The sequence below is a fragment of the Cuculus canorus genome, chromosome 14 (genome assembly GCF_017976375.1).
Source record: "Cuculus canorus isolate bCucCan1 chromosome 14, bCucCan1.pri, whole genome shotgun sequence".
In the NCBI taxonomy this organism is placed as follows: Eukaryota; Metazoa; Chordata; class Aves; order Cuculiformes; family Cuculidae; genus Cuculus; species Cuculus canorus.
In genome coordinates this window covers 11,722,817-11,738,072 of record NC_071414.1, presented here as the reverse complement: position 1 = coordinate 11,738,072, position 15,256 = coordinate 11,722,817, and the positions used below count along the sequence as shown (strand labels likewise).

The 15,256-nt window shown below is 43.3% G+C and overlaps 2 protein-coding genes across 2 annotated transcripts; both read right to left on the bottom strand.

The window, feature by feature from the left end:
• Window positions 1-740: 740 nt before the first annotated feature.
• LOC104065571 (serine protease inhibitor Kazal-type 6) lies at window positions 741-5,616 on the bottom strand. Its single transcript, XM_009568065.2, has 4 exons — window positions 5,415-5,616; window positions 3,282-3,307; window positions 2,304-2,416; window positions 741-1,530 (listed from the first exon to the last, which is right to left on the bottom strand). Exons 1-4 carry the CDS (start codon window positions 5,470-5,472, stop codon window positions 1,485-1,487), a joined length of 243 nt encoding a protein of 80 aa, XP_009566360.1. The 5' UTR covers window positions 5,473-5,616; the 3' UTR covers window positions 741-1,484.
• A 3,101-nt stretch (window positions 5,617-8,717) lies between these two features.
• Window positions 8,718-12,941, bottom strand: LOC104065612 (ovomucoid-like). Its single transcript, XM_054080062.1, is given in 10 exon segments — window positions 8,718-8,903; window positions 9,251-9,369; window positions 10,049-10,094; window positions 10,230-10,354; window positions 11,270-11,315; window positions 11,568-11,692; window positions 12,258-12,280; window positions 12,763-12,871; window positions 12,874-12,903; window positions 12,906-12,941. Coding segments are annotated over 10 exon segments (705 nt in total). The 3' UTR covers window positions 8,718-8,857.
• Between the last annotated feature and the right edge of the window lie 2,315 nt (window positions 12,942-15,256).

The following is a 15,256-nucleotide window of genomic DNA, read 5'->3' as shown; positions in this document are numbered from 1 at the left end:
AGACAGAGTTTTGCCTGTGTGGTTCAACTGCTGACTGGCTGCCACCTACACACTGACTGTAAAGTCACCAAATGACAACGGATTTTTCCAGAATCGGCATAACAAATGTGAATTATCAGAAAGGAAGCCAACATCAGGTGTGCTGAGCACGTAGCTAAGATTTCTCTGTTTAGGCATTGTGCCCCAATTGAGTTCTAAGCATGGATTGTGGCATGATAGGCAAACACTCGAGCTCTGTCCAAACAAGGTCCAGAGGTTTAGATTCTCAGCATTTAGGTGCTTGCAAAATGCACTGACTCCTGAGGCTCGTGATAAAATCTAAAGCTCCCTTTGAAACTGAAGTGTTTGACTTGAAGGAGCTGGTGTCCCATTGATCTACTGCCAGTGCTTTATTACAAGAGGATGCCACAAGTACTTCCCGGTGTGAATTTTGAGCAGTGAATGGAGAGAGACTATAGAATTTGTTTTGTCATATTTGCACAAAGACAGATATTTCAGCCAGCATCAGGAAGGGAGAGGGTAGCAGTGTGAAATGTAAAGAAAGGAATAAAGTCTATGTGCATTAAAAATTGTAAATAAATACAAATACTTGTGTCTACAAAATCGAGGTCTGTGTATGATTCAGGGAGAGTTTATACCAAGAGGTGAGGAGAGGAAGCCCATAGCTCTTCCCCTCCAGGGAATATATTTGGTTTTTTTAATTATTGACACTTTATACAATCTGGTGCTCTTCTAAATATAATTTTATTAGCATGAGAAACCACTTGGCAGCAGGAAACTAATGCTGGTGAGTTCACAGTTTTCAAGACAAAGCATTCTCTTAGAAGGAAGAAGAAAGAGACTGATTTGGGAAGAAGAGTCTTGCAGCTTCTGCCTAAAACCAGCTTCCACCTGCCATCTTCTTGTTGCAGGATTAAATGGAGCAGCATTCCCTTGCCTCAGCTTGTTTGTCTGTGGTTTCCAAAGGAGATGAGGCATATGCAGTCACGCTGTTCACCAGCTCTCCTGTCACCCTCCCACAATAACCTCCGAGAGAGGAAGGAACACGTCTATGGAGGCTGGGTAAAGAATAAAGGCACCCACTGTCACCCACACCCTGGGCTGGGAAAAGTTGGGCAGGAGCCCATGAGCGATCGCTCTGCTTTGCTGCCCAGCAAGCATGTGCCAGTTTGTCAGGATGGGACAGAAGAGCTAAAGCTGCTGGGGATGGAAATCACCGCTCTGGCACAGGGAGCGCCTTGCCTCCCAGTAGGAGGGTGATGTAATAGCACAGCAGAGCAAAGCCACGCATTAGTCTCTAGCACGGCTCTATCAAAGCCCTTTTCTGGGTACTACGGGAAGAGGAATCCAACCAAAGAATCATGCTGAGTTTTATTTTATTGAGCTGAGATGGCGGAGATGAGGGCAAGCTGCTCCCGTGTCCATGCACAGGCGTCTACGGCTGATGGGGCTCAGCTCGGTTTCTGCTCGGTGACAGTGGGCACTCAGCATTTCCCCACGTGCTTCAATCTTATTTTCCCTCCACTTCTCCTGTAAAAGGAGCAAGACAGACTTAGACAAAGCAGTGCGTGACAGACATGAAAGTATGGGTCAAGGTGCTCACTCATCTGGGACCTTTTGCCTAGTATGCCCTGGGATCAGTGCTGGCATACCCTAGTGCCATCAAGCCCTTTTTTCCTCTCCTTGCTCGTCTCTGAGCTCCTCTAGCATAAGGCAGCCTTGAGTGTGCACCAAATATTAAGGACTACTAAGGAAATACCAATGTTTTGTGAGCACATTCAGGCCAGTGGTGCTGACTCCTATCACATCTCCTTTAAAAGAAGACAGAGCTTAGGAAAAGGAGAAATTTGAGTTCTTCCACCAAGATTTTGTGTCTTGTTCCACAAAGTTCATTCAGACTTTTCAGGAATAATTTGGCATGGCTCAGTTCCCACATTCCTCCAGACACTTCTCAGTATCCAAAAGTGTGGGCAGTGAGAATTGCAGCCTGTGGCATATAGTGGGAAACGTGCATTAATTTAGTGTGTGCAGAAGGCACAAGCAGGATGCAATTGCCTCCCAGGCTCCATGCTGTGTCTCAGCATGGCAACAAGAAGCATGCAAAGCCTAGAAATGAGTTAAAATTAACTTGCATCCACACAGCTCCTTTCCAAGGAGGAAACATTCCACTTGGCACAGTTCAAGGGCTGATCCATACCAGAGAAGCAGCCCGACGAGGTCTTCCCTTCCGTGAAGAACATCAATATATATATGCAAATGGAGCCAACTACCCCTGTTATTTCATCCCCTCTGGTTTCACTTACAGCACTGCCTTGCAGAAGGCACACTTGTTTCCATACGTGACGCCATCCGTGCCGCAGTGAGGGTTGGACTCCCTCGTGCAGTACACACTTCTCTCTACAAACTCTTTACAAATCTGCAAAAGGAATGAAAAAGAAGCCTTTCAGAGATCCTATAATCTTTCTTTTTGTTTCACTTTCCAAATTGCATACCAGGTTCACTAATAAAATGCTTTTTCTAAGAAGAGAACTAAAGCAGCAGTGACAATGCTGCCTATTTGCTGAAAGAAAAGCCCTTGTCAGAAATGAGCGGAAGCAGTGGTTCAGGGGAATTTTTGCCCTATGTTGGAGGAGGGAAACTTTAGTCACCAGGGAGAAGTCTTGATCTCCTGAAGACAGGAGTGGATTAGCCTAGGCATGCAGGAGGAGAGTCAGCACTGATGCTCTTTCAGACACTTGGCATGAAGTTAACTCACTGCAGCATGACTTTGTGCATCTTGCAAAACTGTGCACTCAGCTTGGTGCTTGCTGAGCTTTCTGCCTTCCCAGTGGAAGGAAAAGCAAACCATAGTCGATGAGGGATTGAAAATGGTGTCCAGGAAATGTACAGGTATTTTGTCTCTGAACAGGTCTTAGCGATGCAACTTGTTTGGAGGGATAAAACACTCTCAATCATCCTATTCTTCCATGAGAAGATTGGACAGAGGAGCAAAGTGGACAGAGGTGGTGCTGTGTGTAAACACAGCCCTGTAGAAGAACCTTAGACTTAATCATGGCAAGTATTTGCTAAACCAAACATCCATTTCCCTGGTTTACTTGCTAATGTGGCCACACATAACAACCGCTGCTCAACAGTGAATTCCTCAAAGTGCTGGGACTTCTTGGAAGAACCCACCTGCTTCCAGTAGACATTAAAAACTCTTTACTACGCACTGAGATCTTGGTTACAAAACCATTCCTTTAGAAAATGCAGATTCAGTAAGCAGGAACAGCTGCACTAACCTCTTCAATGTCTTGACCTGCTACATCTGGAATAAAAAAAAAAACAAAAACAAAACCCAGAGATTTTACACATCAGCAGATAGAGGCTGAGCTAAAGTCACAAACCCTTTATACAAATCACAGTAAAATGTACACTAGGTTTTTCCTACTTCATCCTCCCATGCAGCAGAGGAGAGAGGGCAGAAAATACATTTTCTGAAATTGTTTTTCAGTATTTTTCTGTTTTGAAAAATGTTACCAAAATACCATGCACTCAGTCATTCAGCTGCTAACTGCACCTCGGATGCATTGCCCTGGCTCCTGGAAGGCAGCCACTCCCAGGGAGGTGAGCTGCCATATCGGATCTGGAGCTGCGATCAACAGAGCTATATTGACTTCTAAGGCTTTTAGGTGCCTGCACCTCCCAACAGTGAAAACAGCTGGTACCGCTGACACGAGTGTAGCATGGAGGAGACCCTCTGGTCAGTTTTACAGCCATCCTCAGCATATCTCAGCCCAGAGACTCTCCAAGAACAACTTCATTCTGGGCAAGATATAAAAAGATGTCATGGCGTGATACAGAGCAGAACAGACAGTGCCAGCAAGAGCACAAAAATACCCTCTGTAACCACGGGCTCTGGGCTTGAAGGTAATCAGTCCATCCTCTTTATATATTTTTTCACTGCAAAGACTTGCAGTCAGGTGCATAGGCTGAGTGGAAGCCGCAGCACAGGGCAATCCTGCAATGTCTCTAAGGGGCAGCCTGACACTCAAGGGTGGGCTGAATCCAGATTTGCAGAATCCGGGTCACAGTGCTGTGGGATAAGTACTCAGCATCTTGCACAGCAGCAGGGAGGACAGCAGAAGCTCGGATGCAAGGCTCTACCTGCTGGGTCAGTGGGGTCGTTGTCAGCTGTGGTGCTGCTTGGGTGGCTCTGAGCAGAAGGGAACCTGAGGCAGGTGATGGGAGGACCTTGTCCTACACTTGGGCCCCTGTGCATTGCAAATCCCACCCAATCTTTGGTCAGCTAGACCATCATCCATCAAGACACTTTACTTCTGCCAGTTGTTATGCCCTTTGGTGTTTTATCCCTGCGCTATATATTTGTCATGTCCTCGGGTTAGGTTAGGCTGCCATACCAGTAAAGTCAATGTTACGGCTATCTGCATATTTACAAAATAACTCATTAGATAGTTTTTATAAATATTACATGTGGCTACACAAGACTTTGTGGTGATGTCTCTTGACATCTGTTTATTTTATGAGATCACAGAGTTTGCTGCTATTCTGCCTGGCCTTGGAAGGAAGCTTTAGCATTCTGACGGAACCCAGTCCCAATTAAGACTCAATTAGAGACAGATGAATATTTCATAATGAATAATGTCTACAAGTAATTCACCTCTTTTCTTCATGCACATCTTGCAATTTTCTCGAGTGAATTCTTCGTTCAAAATGTTCACAGAAAAACAAGTATAAATAATTCTTGTTCTGCACATTCTTTCATAACAGTTGGCACAAACCTTGCAGAGCTGGGTCAGCTCGGCACAAGCCACTGATAACACTGATGTGATCTATATGTTCAAAAATTATCACTCAGTTTCCCCAGATCTTCAGAGATACGTAAATCTCCAGATAAATAAATGCTGAATCCTTTTAATTTACCGTCTTTGTTCTGACTCCTTGAGGACATTTGAATTTAATTTTCAAGCATTTCTCTGCAACATAAATGAAATCTGAAACTTTCATCTAATTACGTTTCCACATCTCCAAGGACAACACCAAATACCAAGATGCTTAGGATCAAAACAAGAGCTGATGACCCCGAGGTAAGTGAGTTTCTTCTCTAACTGGTTCAGCAAATCTCTCCAGTGAACATTGGTACCGAAAATTCATAATTAGACTCTGATCTCGTACATTTGCTGAAAGAGTCACTTAGAATTTGCTCGCTCTGTCTCCCAGTGACACCTTCACTGCGTTATTCACTGTGGAGACACACAAGGAGTGGAAATATGTCATGCGAGTGAGCGAATCCCACAGATATCTTCTACTTGCTCAGTTTTATCTTCAAGATGGTGATCAAGGCTCTCCAAAGTTTGCTGCTGTCAGGAAAGGTTTGGGTTGTTTTTTTCTAGGCTAGGGAAAAGATCACTTACCCGAGAAGACAGAGAGCAGCAGAAGGCTGAGAAGCACTAAGGCACCAGTTGCCTTCATACTGCAGGTAGCTCTTTAGTCCAAGCCAAGAGATCAGCGCAGGAGGTGTCGTCTCAGCACTGGAGCCCACAGTGCACACACAGACCTGCCTTTCTGTGTATTTATGTGCCCATCTGTAGCTGTCCTCATTCCCCACCTTAATTGTGAGAACCTCTCCACTTCATTTCTAAAGCCATTATTGGTCCTGGCCATGTTTATAGTGCTTTAGGAATGCTGCCCTGTCCACATCAAACCTGGAAAGGGATAATTACATGAGTGATAGACTCGGGCTTGTAATGCCTTTTTTTTTTTTTTTTTTTTTTTTTTTCTAAATAGTCACAGGATTCTCACAAGGGTGAATTTTCAAAGCAGTGATTCATCGGGGAAGCTGGTAATTTTCATTCTCTGGGCCCTCGCTGAATGCCAGCTCCAAGGCTTTGAGTGTGGCGTGATGACACTCACTAGACGTTACGAAATAAATCACAGCATGAGAATGTGTTGTCTGTGAAACCAATTATACGTTGTTCCCTGGCTATTTTTGAGAATGGTTCTAAATTTGTTGGGTTGGGGTGGAGAAGCTCTCCAATGTGACATGCTCTCATAGCTGTGTGCACAGTCCCAGATAGGACTGCTGACTCTCCCCCCTGAACTATTTAAACTCTAGCTGTCAATGTTTTCCAGTTTTTCGCATTATCAAACATATGTTAGGGCTCCTCTCCCACAGCAAGTGGCAATGAAGGGAATTTGATGAGGAATTGGGAGACTTGAGCTCTATTTCCAGCTGAGTCTGTGCAAGGAGTTGTGTTCAGCTGCACCATTTGCAAAATATCTGTTCAGATAAGCTCTAAATTTTGGTATGCTTTCCTAAGAAGACAAGGCTCAGGGGAGCAATGTTTATAGATATAGCTGTTTATCAGTTCTCCCAGTAAATTTTGAATCTGCAACTAGTTCCAATCAAATTCGAGATAGGAGTGAAAAAAAATTAAAAATGATAAATACATTTTTATGTTTTCTTATCAACAGAGGAAAGAAGCTACTCCTCAGCCAGCAAGGGAGAGAGTTCCTGCAGGAGAGCAACGTCATGAAACCCTACTCCTGGGGAAGCATTAGAGTTTACAGCTTGCTAGGCATCGTAAAATCTACACAGCAGAGAAACCGTGACTGACAGGTGAATTCTCAGATGTCTATTAAGGGGAAGCTCATGACACTGCCTCTCATATAATTTAGTTATCAAGTCAGTCAGCCACAGCGCTGTTCAAGATCATGCTTAGTTCTGCCACTCTCAGCCCTACTTGTTCGCCTTTTCTAGTTTCATACATCACTGCTCATGACCACAGCCTTAATGTCTCAGTCCTTTATCTATCCAAACGTTTTGGTTGCCGCAGCACAACTGACTGGCTAAAGCCTTGGCAAACGCACCACAGGGATCAGTCCTTTCTGGGCTGAGGAGAGGAAGAGTCTAAATTACCAATCAGGTGATTATTATTATTACCCCTCCCCACTCCTTTATAACACCTGAAACAGGCTGTTGAGGGGATTTTTCTGTCCTTCTGATCTCTCTGAAAAGCAGGCATAGAAGAAAGAAGCCTGGACCTTGCTTTGCAGCCTAAGGGGTGTAGTTGGGCAGAGCCTTGCTGGTGTCAAGCTGGGTGCTTACCTGTGCTGGGCCAGTCTTAGGTGATATAAACCTCTGGATCTTCTAAAGAGCTCTTACTTAGAGGCTCACAAGGCATCTAGGATACAGCCATATACCAGTACTTGCCATTTACCCTCCACTTGCCTGTGGGTGAGCAGCTCTCCTTGGGGATTTTCCAAAGCCCTTTGAGCCATTACCAGGCAGAAAGTACAGGAACAGAGGAGACTCACTGTAGGATCTCCTGCTACAATCAAAACTCCACTAGTCTGTGGCCACTCAATAAACCTCTTGGCCAACACAAGAAGAAATTATAGCAGAGCTCTGTCTTGTGCTGACAGGTCTGTGTTCCCATCCATTAGCTGCTTAAACCGTTCCTTAATTATTTTTCTCACACACAAACGCAGGTGAGCAGTGAGAACTCTCATGACTCTCCAGGCTGTGTTTTCTTAAGAGCAGACACAAAGGTATGATGTGATTCATGAAAATAAGAAGCTCCATCTCTATTCCTAGTACAGAGCATTGCATTGTGTTAGTCCTAAGGGAAGGACAATGCTCTTATTTTCTGTTGGGAAGCACGGACAACGTTTCTGGTCAAGAAATGGTCTACTTCAGGAAACAAGACTCAAAGAAAAGGCTTGGAAGTCACAGATTTTGTCCTAAATATCAGCCTTAGCAACAAATATTATTGCTATTAACAAAAGAATGTGGCGTAGAGAAGGGAAGACTAAGGGACTGTGTGAGACATGGCACTTGGTACTTTTTGCCTGTGTTATTTGCATATTAACTCCTTGACTCACCCGAAAACGTGGCACGTCATTATGACCATTCATATTTGTCATTGCTCCTCCAGTGCACTCTTTAGGCTCCTACAAAGATGTTATCTCCATACCTTTTATCCCAAGACAGAAAGCATCTTGGAGCTACCAGCACATCTTCTGGCCCTTCTTTCCCCAGGTTAGAAAATACATGACTTTTCCCCTGGAGGGTTCCCTGTTCTGCTTCTGCCTCAAATACACTAAATACAACTTTTCAGATCTCTTCTCCAAGAAGCTGAAAGCCCAAACCCAGTCTGGTTCTCATTAGGCTCATTAGAGCCTTGCCTAGCTTGCTGCAATTTTCTGCTGATCAACACAGTCTCAATGGACACACCCTCCAAGGAAACAGCAGTTCCTAATTTCCTTCCCTATGAGATAGCCTCCTCCCTTTGCCATAAGTCTCCTTTTTATAACACACTGCCAGACCTGCCCCTTGCCAAGGTGTGAGCAGGTAAGGCTGATCACGGCCATGGTTCTCTTTCACACTTCCCAGCACCACCCTTGGGCCCCTAAAAGGACTGGTTTCTCCAAAACTCAAAGCTGTTAGAAAGACAAAACCATTTACACGCTATAAGACACTGAAATTAGGAAAGTGGCAGTACTTTACATCAACTTTGTTTCTATTCTGATGGTTTGGTATGGAGTGACCTACTCTCATGAGGGCTTGGGCTGGTGTGTGATGGGTGTTAACGCTTTGCTCTTTATTGTGGTTTGTTTTGCAACTTCTCCTGCCTGACAGATAAGTACCTAAAAGCCCAAAGACCATTTCCCCTGCCCAGAAAAAAAAATAAACTGAAAACCAGTCCATGCCAAAGAGAGCGGCTGTGTTCATTTTATTGATTAATCAAAGCAGAGACCAATGCCCAACAGTCCCTCTACAAGGGAGCGGGGAGAAGAGTGTTGAATTGCAGTGTTTGTGCAGGAAAAATCATTGCAAAGGGCGTGGCTCCAGCACTCAGCATTCACCATGATGTCTGAGGAACAGAGTTCCACGACTCCGCCTGAAGAGAAAGAGGGAAAGCAAAATTATGGACTTTACCCAAATAAGCCAATGCTGTCATGCTCTTTGAGTTATAAAGTACTTCACTTAATGTTTTACCTCTTCATTGATTCCCCAGGTCACACACTTTCTCACATGAAATAGATTTGGGGCAAACCCCATATTTTTTAACACCTCTATAAGCACAATAAAGCTTATATAATATAAGCATTGGGAGGGGAATGCAGAGCAGGGATGGATTGACCATGGGGCTAACAGGACCTTTGGGGCTTCCACAGCAGCTGCCACCACTGTGTGTGTGCTCTGGCTTCCCTGGTTTCTTGGCTATGTGGTGAGCTCCATACTTACAAAACTGCTCTGCAGAACTGGCACTTGTTCATATAAGTTTTGCTGTCGGAGCCACAAAGCGGGTTATATATAGCGGTGCAGAGGAGTTTGTTGCCCTCCTGTTCACTGCAGTCAATCTGCTAATAACGGAGCAACAACACATTTTAAAGCTTTTGTTCCCTGTATTTTTCTACGTGAGTGCTTTATGTTTATTTAAAGTTTATGATATGGTAAAGCGTAAAAACACTTTCTGGGTGCAGGACTGTGGTGTTCTAGCAGCTTTGCAGACTCGGAGGCAGAGAACATGCTTGTCTTGAGCAGCTTGAAGTAGGTAGAAGGCAAGGCGCAAAATATCTAATAAATACTATTACAAACAGTGAAATTATCATGCTGATATTCCCAGGCTGACCCTCCCACTGGCTGCCCTGCTGTGGTTCAGCAGACTAGCAGAGGCAAGCGTACAGAAAGTGGATGGTCACAAGCCACACTGTAGAAAGCACTCTCACCCTTGGAATTGCCACTACTAGTAGTGCTGGTAGTGTATGGCCTCCTGCTCTCCTGCAGAAGGAATGAGGCAGCATCTCTTTCTCAGCCCCTTTGATGGTAAACGACGGTCTGAACACCTGCTGAGTTCCCCGGTCAGAGGGGAACTGCATATTTGAGTGATGGATTTTGTTCAATAGCCTTTGGCACACTTTATTTCCAGGCCAAATGCACCAGGGCAGTGCAGGTATTTCTGTTATTTACTTATGATTCAGTGAATTTGTGTAGTAAAATGTATTGTATGAGCAGTTAAGAATACAGATTTCTGTGCTTTACCTGGAAGCATTCTCCAACATTGCGCAGGTTTACGTCCAGACCATTCCTTTGGGAAGAAACATTGTTGAGAATAAATGAGCACAGCGCAGCCGCATCATCAGTTGAACTACCTCATTATGCTCTAAATGCCAACACGATCACCAGCTTATCTAGAGACCTGTGACTGAGCCCCTTCACTTACGCCACAGTACTGCAGAAGTGGCACTTGTTTCTGTAGGTAACACCGTTGGTGCCGCAGAAGGGCTCGTACTCCATGGTGCAGGTCACATCACCATCAGTTGATCTCAGGTAGCCGGTACAGTCGAGCTGAAACAGTCACAGAACAACATTTTAACCTCTCCTCCCTTTTGCGTCAATCCTGTGTAATGGAGCAGAGCACAAGAGACATCAACCCCTCTCCCTGGAGCGGTAAGGGGAGAGGAGGTCCACGGCCAAACACGGTGGGGCTGGAGGAGCACGAACAGCTGAAATCCTGCACATGGATACAGCATGATTCTGGAGTATCTGTTTTTTCCTGTTCTGAAAAAGGCTTCATACCTATCATCTTGGGGATTTTCACCTTGAATGTTCCCATGAAGCATCTTTGCCTAAAACGCCTTATGTAGCAGCAACTTTTCTGCAAAATGTCAATGCCACTTGAAAATGGAGTTTGAGCTCACCTTGGAGTTTCTGCAATTACTTTGAGTGTACTGAAATGGAAGTTGTTATATTATGTTAAATTGCACAGCCAGAGTGTTTCTTTCTCTCTCTAAACTAAAAATAGAGATACTTCTCCACTTCATGGTAGCTCCACATATTGGTAAATAAACTTTATGATAAATGTGCTGATAGAATCATTTTTTATTGTTACAAAATTATGATTTAGTCAAAATCCAAACTTCCTCTGGGAATTTCTTAGTTTCAACAAGCCTCTAAGTCTAAATCTAAAGACAAGTGTTTTGATAATGCTAAAGTACTACTGAAATCAAAAGTTTCTGTTCTTAAGGCTGGTGCTATACACAAGATAACATTCTAAAACTCACTGATTTTAACTCTTTAAACAGAATTCAAAAGAAAATCTTGAAAATCTAAATTCTTCATTTTAATTCTATTTCTGACAGTTTGAAATTGTGTGGTTTTAATACAGACTTAATCCTATGGAAGATCCTGACCAGCGCTCTGCCATCATTTCACCCACCACAGCTCCATGCAACAGGGGAAGGAACTAATGTCATACAGTACCTTAACACACCTTCCATCGTGCTTCTTGTCAATGGCTCGGTTACGGCTAGAGGAAGAGAGAGAGAGAAGGAGAGGAAGGATTAATCTGTTGATACCATGTAGTCATCTCACTCATTAAGTCTCTGCGCCTGTAAAGCCCCAGTAATTAATCAGATTCGGTAGCTTTGACAAGGATGGGCATTAGGGAAGACAGAAACTTATGAAAAATCTGGTCCACCTCACGATTAGTCACAACCCCAAAGGTCTTTGTCTGCTGCTTGAACTGGCGTGGTAGGGAACCGGGAGACCTTATACTCACAAGATTTCTTTGCAGAGGGAGCACTCGTTGGGGTAGGTTACGCTGTCGGTCCCACAGACGGGTTCGAAGTTTCGGGGACAGGCATGCTGCATTTTTCCATACCCATGGTACATGCTGCAGGAGGCCTGTTAAAGAAGACTTGTAATGTCTCTGAGTGGAAAGAAGGGTGTGATTGTGTTAATCGTGTTTTTGCTGTATTGGGAAACTGCTGTTGTTCGTTTTTATTTTCCTCTATCCTTCCTCCATGGTGAAGAAGAGAGGGAACAAAATATACAGTGTTTCTTACAGCATGTAAAAGCACCTTTTGATATTAAGACTTTCAGTATTTTCAGCAAGTATTGCAGGCAAAAATGATCATTCCTTGGGGAATCAAGACTGGAGAGATATTTAGGCAGTTATTCAATAGCTATATAGATTTTCTGCTGGCACTTTGTGCTGTGCTGACTCTCACTCTACATTATTAATCGCTGTCTTTTATATCATGAACAAGGTCAGTTATCTTTCTATGACAGAAGTCTTTTCTCATTTTGGAGAAAAGAGGTGGTATAATACTTAGGGCTCTTTTCCTTCTTCCTTTCTCATTCTCCGTTTTTTTTTTCCTCTCAAGTCTTTCCTGGGATGGTATGAGTATGAATTATTTATCTAGACTTAGAAATCAAGACTAAATGACAAAAAAGATCTACTACTCACCCTTTGTTGAGCAACAACAGTATCTATAATAAGAACAGATATTAAAAAATAAATATTGTACATTGCCCTTGACTAAAATCCCTCTGGAATCATCAATTTCCCAATAGAGTAAACAAATACACTTTATTAATGCTGAGAAGTGATTTTTTTCCCCAAAAAGTTTTATCTACTCCAAGTAAACAAGAAGTTACATGCTAAGATTTAAAAAATCAATTATTTGTGAAACCACAAATTTTGACTCAGTAAAGAAGAAATAGGACACAAACTTTTCTCCTTTTGCAGCACTATTATCCCCACTAAGTCTCGTAAATTTAAATCAGACCAATGCATCCTACCGATCTATAGTATTTATCTGCACAAGGATAAAGTCGATTAAAAGAGACCTCATGTGTTACTAAATCATCACTTCTCCAAAAGGCTGAACTCTCCTTTAAGGTGTATATATAAAGGCAAAGGTTCAGGAGGATAAGAGATACTAGCATAGAATGTAACAAAAAGAACTTACCAGAAAGGCAGCTGAGAAGCACAAGCCCAAGAAGGGCAATGCAGCTTCTTGTCTTCATTTCAGAGATGGTTTCGTAGTCTGTTACTTGCTGATCTGTCACTGTTGAGTTCAGTAGATGGTTCTCAGCCTTCTCTCTCCACGCTATATATATACACATCTCCATGACCATGTGAAGTCATCCCATAAAGTAATTACTTGCTCTGTAAACTAAGAAAATTGTATTGATTATTGAGTTGAGCTCCAAAGAATACTTGTTTGTTAGAGAGATGCCCAGAAGAATTAAACAAAAATGTGAGCTACACCCAGCTTGTTAACAAAGGTGCCCTGCTGTACAATGAGTGATCTGCACCGTCCAAACAAGAGCACTGTCTCAATAGTGGATGTTGTGAAATTACCTATGGAAGTTGGTAAAGCAAAAAAGCCTATTTGATGGAAGTGTTGGAACTTGTGAGCACTGTATTACGTACATTAGACAGTATTTGGTCTCCAGGAGATCTGCATGGTACACCAGAGTCGGGCGATAGCACCATGGGATGCTCTAAGCTTTTACAGACATAAAATCTGGGGGGTTGCAGGCATCAGTGTTCTTTAAAGATGCTGAGGCCTCAATGAATCTCTCCACACTCTGTCCTGTAGTTTCCTGGTACACTGCATTCCTCGCCAATGGGAAGGAAACAGTCATCACAACAAGAAAGCATTACCTAAAACTTCAAAAGTTTATATAAGACATTTCTATGTAGGAACAAGAGTTGTTAATCTTTTGGCAACGTACATGTGTCTGATTAAGAAATATCAAGAATAAGTAGCCTTAAATCCGCTCTGAGATAGTTTCCTTGTAATAGCAAGTGAGTGGTGTTCTATACAGGTGAAATGGGTTTCTTAATAACAAAGACATTAAAGAAAATCTTGCTGCAGCTGTAAAGAGGTGAGCACTTAGGGTCTCTTCTTCCCCTTCTGTTATATGGCATTAAATTTAGAGTGTCACCTGAAAATCATGGTTTTCGGAAGATAAGTGAAGAATAACGTGCTAGGCTCTGTTAAGCAGTTCAAGTCTATCATAAGTGTGTGGAAAACCAAACGAGATATTACATGAAATAATATTTTTTCTTTTATTTAAGGTACTCTTGGAAGGAAGGGAGGGACAGAGCAAGTTTATGCTTTAGAAGAAACTTGATTCATACATGAGGCTTAAAGGCAGCCTGAGTTTTAACTAGAAAAGGAGAACTGGTCCTGGGAGATGTTCAAATCTTGGCATGGGCAGATAAATCATAAAAATGTGGCTAAAAGTATAAGGGAGCTGTAGGCACAAAATAAGCTTGCGAGATTTAGCCTGTTCGTATCAATGAAGCCATTATCCTGAAAAATAAACAAGTAATGTTGTTTGGACCTCATTCACTGATGTCAGAAATTGAAGGGTTCCTTTAAAAGTTGTTTCTGTTGTATTCTTAGCATGCTGAGTGCCTTGAATTTCAGATTCCTTGAACTGATTGTGAACATATTTGGAAGGGAAGCAGTAATCATAGAAGCATTAATATTGATTATTCTCCCGGGGCAAGAACACCAAAGCTTGAAATCAAGGCTTCCTCAGAACCTGCAGTTGCTGGCTCTGCAGTGGTTAGTGGGGCTACAGGAACGCAGTTTGTCTCCTCCTCAGCCCTGCAACCTGAGCTTTTCCATATCCACCTCCAGATCTGACATCCCCAGCTACCAGAAACTGTGCTGCTTCTCGAGCCGCCTCTCCCACCAGGCTGAAATCCCGCTGCGTGCTCAGGAGCTGTTGTGAATGGCAGGATACTGCTAGGGAGCAGCATCCTTCTCACCTTTGCCAACATCTGCCTTTTGGATAATTAGATCCACTGAGGAGATCCCCCTCTGAACCGCGTGCTGCTTCTGAGGGGCTGGGTAGCCAGCCACAACTACTCCAAAAGCAGCATTTATCCTCCAGTAATCCCTGCTGCTACAGAAGGCAGCAGAGAGAAGAGAAGCAAGGAAAGAGTCGTGCTACAGGGTCTATGAGAAAGGATGGGAGATAATTGGTAGCAGTCAGGGTAGGAGGGCAAGAGCTGCTGGGTGAGATGTGTCGTAGGATTGCACAAGTAGCTCCATTAATAAGAAACAGAAGAAATGGGACAGAAATAAAAGCGGAGCAGCAGGTGGGTTGAAAATAGGTGTTAGGAGCAATCAGAAGCAACTGCCTCCGTGCATTTGGAAGAGTGAGCTTTGGGAGATGACATACACATGTTGCAAATGGGAAGGGCAAAGGGAACTCACTTGCCAAAACCCCTCTATGATATTCAGGAATCTCGCGATGGCAGGCTCAGTAAAGTGACTTTGGGCATTTTAGCATTTCTACAGATATGAGATCCATGCAAATGTATAAATAAAAATCTTCCTGCTATTTCAAGTTCTTAGAGGGCAAGCATTCAAGAAGATTATGGCCACATGAATGGGATAAACATTGGTAGCCCTGTGGTGGATCCTCTTGTAGTAAGGC

Excerpts from the sequence above, each read along its gene's own strand:
- LOC104065571 (XM_009568065.2), bottom strand. The coding sequence starts at position 5,472 with ATGAAGGCAACTGGTGCCTTAGTGCTTCTCAGCCTTCTGCTGCTCTCT. Across the intron at positions 3,308-5,414 it reads GCTGCTCTCTGTCTTCTCGG|ATGTAGCAGGTCAAGACATT; the intron begins GTAAGTGATCTT and ends TTTTTATTCCAG. Across the intron at positions 1,531-2,303 it reads GCCTTCTGCAAGGCAGTGCT|GAGAAGTGGAGGGAAAATAA; the intron begins GTAAGTGAAACC and ends CTCCTTTTACAG.